The sequence below is a fragment of the Bactrocera latifrons genome, unplaced genomic scaffold, assembly GCF_001853355.1.
Source record: "Bactrocera latifrons isolate USDA-ARS-PBARC rearing strain unplaced genomic scaffold, ASM185335v1 scaffold_847, whole genome shotgun sequence".
Classification (NCBI taxonomy): Eukaryota; Metazoa; Arthropoda; class Insecta; order Diptera; family Tephritidae; genus Bactrocera; species Bactrocera latifrons.
Window position 1 is genome coordinate 38,344 of NW_017537542.1, and position 6,000 is coordinate 44,343.

General features: G+C 32.8%; 1 protein-coding gene across 3 annotated transcripts in view; it reads right to left on the minus strand.

Annotated features, from left to right (window-relative positions):
* The window catches only part of LOC108977141 (glucoside xylosyltransferase 1), a 34,516-nt gene extending 32,357 nt beyond the window's left edge, over positions 1 to 2,159 (minus strand). For 2 of the 3 annotated variants that reach the window (XM_018946712.1, XM_018946711.1), the window contains exons 1-2: positions 2,000 to 2,159; positions 1,648 to 1,936 (exon numbers count right to left, since the gene is read on the minus strand). In XM_018946712.1, the coding sequence (XP_018802257.1) occupies positions 1,648 to 1,936; positions 2,000 to 2,124 (414 nt within the window). In that variant the 5' untranslated portion in view covers positions 2,125 to 2,159. Of the gene's footprint in view, positions 1 to 1,647; positions 1,937 to 1,989 lie in introns of all 3 variants that reach the window. The other variant, XM_018946713.1, reaches the window with a different exon arrangement.
* Between the last annotated feature and the right edge of the window lie 3,841 nt (positions 2,160 to 6,000).

Here is a 6,000-nt window from a genome sequence, read left to right on the forward strand (position 1 = left end):
AACAATAATTTGTTTGAACAAGTGTAAACATTTATAAGTTTGCGATTTTACAATTTTTTATTATATGAAATTACTTATACATATGTGTATATAATATTATTATGGCTGAGTTCCAAGTTGCATGTTGCTTTGCATTGGTGCGACACCGATACCGAATTTATACAATATCAACAATGCAACCCTRCTGCTTTGTTTCAATTTGCTTTGTATCAACTTTGACATTTTGTGACAATTGTTTTCAAAACCACCAACAGCTATGGCGGCAAATGTGAACAAATTTATTTATTAACAATTTTTTAGATTTATGTGAAAGTGGCCGCAGCAACTCTTYGATAATCATTTGAAAAACAAGAGAAAAAGCAAACAGCGGCAGTGCTTGGATTGTTCAATGGAATAAAAATTTGAGCATCATGCTCAATGTATGCGCATCTAATACGCAAAAAAATTTATTTGTACTCGATATTTTGCATATCGTAAGAAGTTTGATTTTAAGGAATTCTATACTTCGTACTAATGCAAAGCAACATGCGACCATAGATAATATAATAGGAGACTCTTTGGTTCGAGAGAGAGCTGTCAAAACTTGCATTTTTTATAACATTTGACAAGGATGCCACTGCTGAAAAATATTAGCTTGGGTATTTAATAAATTATACAAAACACTAAATTAAACACTTTAAAAATGCATACATATATAAATGCTAAAATGCAAAGTCATTCATTAATTTACATAAACATTTATTTTGCCAAAATATGTTCGCACAGTTCAATGAAATTTCATTTCACATTAATTTCGTCAAGTAATTATAGAGCTGCTCCTCTGGCATCCCGCCTTTTTCACTAACTGCTGGTTGAAGGCACCCTGATTGTGCTTTGTTGCCAGCTCAGAAAACAGATCAGGGTAATATTACTTAATTGCTTAATAAATTTAAAAAAAAAAATATCCATATGCATGAATAGAGAAATTTTTGCGAAAAAGAGGAATTTCAGCGAATTGCCTTATCATCATATGGCAGCGCTCCATTTCGTCGTAATTTTTGGTCAACAAATGAGGTTCAATCGAGTGTAAAATGTAATTTTTAAAATAAACATTTTTGAATTAAAAAACCTGTTAAAAGTGTAAAATGCGGATTTATTTAAGTTAATACTGTAATTTAAATACTTTGAAGTGAAAAATGTGAATAAAGTGTGTTTAATGTGGTGAAATAGCTTCTTGAAATATTCGAATTTTTGAACTTTAAGTTCGAATATCTCGTAAACTAAGCGTTTGCGGTACCTATAACCCTATTTTTTACTCAGGAGGACTTCCTCTTTCCAACGGTACCTTCCAATCGCGGCGACGAAGATATCAGAACTGCGCCGTATTTTTGATAGTTTGTGCAAAAATATTTGTATGGATTACTTGGGAGTTTGTACTTCTTAAGTTATTGTTAAGTAAATAGATTTCAACAAAAAGTTAAATAAGAAATTAAAACTATTTTTGCTCTATATAATGCATAATTCTTGATCTGGAGGACTCCTCTATGCGTACATACCATTTTAACCCCGAAATCTGGGGATGCTATTCTAAATCGCAGCCAATTTTGTCCCCGAGTCTGAGGATGCTATTTTAAATCCCAGCCATTTGTTAATAGATATATTATTTACCGGCAAAAACAGCCTCTGTGATGAACAAGGTTTAAATAGAGATTGCCACTCATCTTTATTGTTTTTTGGAAAAGTTAGTGGCAGTACATCAAATTTGAAATGCACTAAATTTCGCCAATCATTTAAACGCTCAACAAATTCAGTTATCAGTTTATCCTCAGAAAATATCCAGAAATGCAAATTGCTTTTGTCGTATTTGTTAAAAAGCAGAACCGATTTTATCATCACAAGCGATTCCCATAATCGATGGCCGCACACAACTAACGCTATATTGTAGCATGGACGAGACCTTAAATAAAGCTTTTTTATAGCTTAAACTGTAATATTTTATGATGGTCTTACTTAAGCATACCAATCTATTTTATAACGTATGTTACTGGTTAACGAAGTATTTATATTTAGAACGTTTCGATTAAAGACTACACAAAAACATATTATTAAAAGAATAAATACTATACTTATAAATCTTATTCGCATTATTAATATTTTTGTTGACCGGTTCCACAAATAAATAAAAATAACAAATATAAGGCAGCTTAATATTACAAGGATCTTCATTGACAATAATTTTTATCAGGACGAAATGACGAAGCGTAGTACAGGCAATAGATGTTAATTATGTAATAATTTTAGTGTTCTATCGATACCCACTGTTGGTCGATGTGGATTATATGTGGAACACAATGCTCGCGACAGACTGCAGCAGCCCGACAGCATGGATAATATGATACGAAACTTTAGCATTGGCTCTCTTTTTCTCTCAAACGCGTTCCCTGAATATTTGACAGCGATGAAGATCAGGGAATTTCTGACAATTGATTTCAGAAAAGGCGGGATGCCAGAAGTAAACCGCTATAATTACCTGACAAAATTAGCTTGAAATGAAATTTCATTGAACTGTGCGAACAAATTTGGCAAAATAAATGTTTATGTAAATTAATTAATGATTTTGCGTTTTAGCATTTATATATGTATACATTTTCAAAGTGTTTAATTTAGTGTTTTSTATAATTTATTAAACACCCAATCTAATATTTTTCAGCAGTGGCATCAATGACAAATGTTATAAAAAATGCGAGTTTTGACAGCTCTCTCTCGAATCAAAGAGTTTCGTATCATATTATCCATGCCGACAGTGAACTGAAAATGGCGTTGTGAATCCTACTACATCAACGTTTGTGGGAGGGCAGCATAATAACAATGGCCTGCATGTACACAAAACAACGCAGTTGTATATTTTGCATGTACACAATTTCGTTGTGGCCATACCAATACCTTGCACTTCAATGAAACTTTAATATTTTGTTCAAACTGAAATTTTTAAGCAAAAATTAAGTAAATAGGTAAATTTATTTGTTTTAAATAATCAATTGTTATTATAAATGATGTAACATAGCTATTTTATGCTATTAATTGTAAAATAACGTCAGGTTTGTTAGAGCCTTGAGTAATTTTACATTTTACATATTAGTGGCATCACCATTCTACCTCATCTCTTATCACCCATTCTACTGTCAACTCTACTGTCGTTGGCAAATATAGGATCAAATTGAAGTTAGCGAGAACGACAACTGCCGGTCTGCTGTCGTGCAGCTGTCAAAATGTCCATAAGAACGTGTGTATTTTAATATTTGACAGATGTCGTTTGAAGTCTGTCGCGAGCATTGTATTCCATACACGACGCATATGTCGTTCACAAATCCATTTTGCGTTCGTTCTGCACACAGTGAACATGTGTCACAGACAATCGGAATATATCTTGGAATTTATTTCTAATGTAGCACTTTTGTCTATTTCTTTGTCTTTCGGTAATAAGTTATATTACTTTTCGTTTGCCTAATTGCCAATTAATTTTTTTTTAAGTTCATAAATTCTGATACGAAATCTTTATTAATGAGGTAGCCTGCTTCTTCTTCTTCTTGATTGGCGTAGACACCGCTTACGCGATTATAGCCGAGTTAACAACAGCGCGCCAGTCGTTTCTTCTTTTCGCTACDTGGCGCCAATTAGATATTCCAAGTGAAGCCAGGTCCTTCTCYACTTGGTCCTTCCAACGGAGTGGAGGTCTTCCTCTTCCTCTGCTTCCCCCGGCGGGTACTGCGTTTTCGTCCATGCGGACAACATGACCTAGCCAGCGTAGCCGCTGTCTTTTAATTCGCTGAACTATGTCAATGTCGTCGTATATCTCGTACAGCTCATCGTTCCATCGAATGCGATATTCGCCGTGGCYAACGCGCAAAGGACCATAAATCTTTCGCAGAACTTTTCTCTCGAAAACTCGCAACGTCGACTCATCAGTTGTTGTCATCGTCCAAGCCTCTGCACCATATAGCAGGACGGGTATTATGAGTGACTTATAGAGTTTGGTTTTTTTTTKTYGAGAGAGGACTTTGCTTCTCAATTGCCTACTCAGTCCGAAGTAGCACCTGTTGGGAAGAGTTGCCATAGTCGTCATCAAAAGTGGGGTCTCTCATCCGAAGCTGTTGTGGCGTTGTCATTGGGGTGGTTTTTTTACGTGACGGGTCCCAAACCCAGCGCACAACCCTATGCAGGGAATGTTTCTCCTTCTCACTTTAGCTCACCTTCAAACGGATGTTCTTAGGCTACCCAGAGGATACTTGGTCAAGGACCGGAAGTCGTGAGCTGCTTGTGTCATATGTAAAAGAATCGTTTCTGGCCACTCCCAAGTGAATGGCGATCAGAAAACTTTCGTCACTTGCGTGAACTTCTACACATGACTAATATATTTTTAATATATATTATATTTTTTTGTTTCTTAAATCTCTTTAAAATTTATCTAAGAATATGCTCCCAAAGTATATAGATGGGATTTCAAAATATTATCGAAGCTAGAATGGAAATAGTGACCGAGCGTCTAGCAGATATATGAGCGCTTGGGCAGAAAGCGAAAACTTTTTACACTATAAACTTTCAAATAAATTCACATTTTACACTTTTAGCTGGTTTTTTACCTAAAAAATCTTTATTTTAAAAATTACATTTTACACTCGTTTGAACCTCATTTGTTTACCAAAAAGTACGACGAAATGGAGTGCTGCCATGTGATGGTAAAGCACTTCGCTGAAACTCCTCTTTTTCCCAAAAATTCCTCTACTCATGCATATGGATATATTATTTTTTAAATTTATTAAGCAAATAAGTAATATTATATACATGTATTAGTAATATTATATAATAATATAACGTAATAAAGTGCAGTACGAAAATTCAAATTTTAGTTCAATATGAGTCCATGGTAAACATAACAAATATAACCACTTTATTAAGAAAACTCAATAATTTTTTTTTATTTTTAATAGAAAGGTGTACTACTCGAAAGTGTTATTTTTTTAAAATACTTCAGTGATCCCGACATGATATTATATACATTTTATAATACTATATTATCATAGAATTTTAATTATATGTGTTTATTAAATATATATCACATATTATACATACACATACTATATGTCAAATGCATAATATGTGGAAAAAGTTTTCACAACTCAATTATAACTTAAAAAATGTTAGAAAGTATTTTTTTATTATAATTAATGTAGAAAAAAGAATCACGCAAACAAACAAACAAAGAAAGATCGTTAAGAATCCTATATATTTGGTGTGTAAGATGTGGCAACGCTCGTTTTCCTCATAATTGTAAACAAGTGCCAAGTGATTTTTAAATTAATAAATTTAGGTGAAATATTACAAAATAAAATTGAAATGTGAACTTATTTCAATGTTTAGTGTGTATATTTAAATCTACAGAGTGAAAAACGTGAATAAATTTAATGGAAGATAGAGAAATACCTTGTGTTATTAGTATTATTAGTGCATTATTAGAGCATATTTTTGAACTTTTAATTGTGAAAATTTTAAAAAATATAAGTAATTTTTGTATTATTTTTGGATATTCCTCCTCTGGAGAAGCTCCCCTATCCACCAAAGTAATCGGAATCGTGCCACAAATACATATATTAACTAGTGCAAACAAAACATAAACAAATAACACCGCAATATAAACCGATTAAAATTCACTTACTTTTTCATTGGCGTTATATTGCTTTAAGTGTTGCCTGTGGAGACTCCATACTGCTTAAGGAATACAATATATTGCATACTAATACCAGGAATAAAGGGATGTTAAACTTATTCCAGTGTGAGAGCGCCTCAAAATTAGCGTTTTTATGACATTTTCCATTATGGCCAGATCAGAAAGAAAGCTATTTTTTGGGCATTTTAAATAAAACAACCAACATTTAGTACGAATAAAAATTATTATATAGTGGTTAATTATATGGAGAAACTATTTAAATTTTTTTAAAGTATATTAGAACAACCGACTTTTGA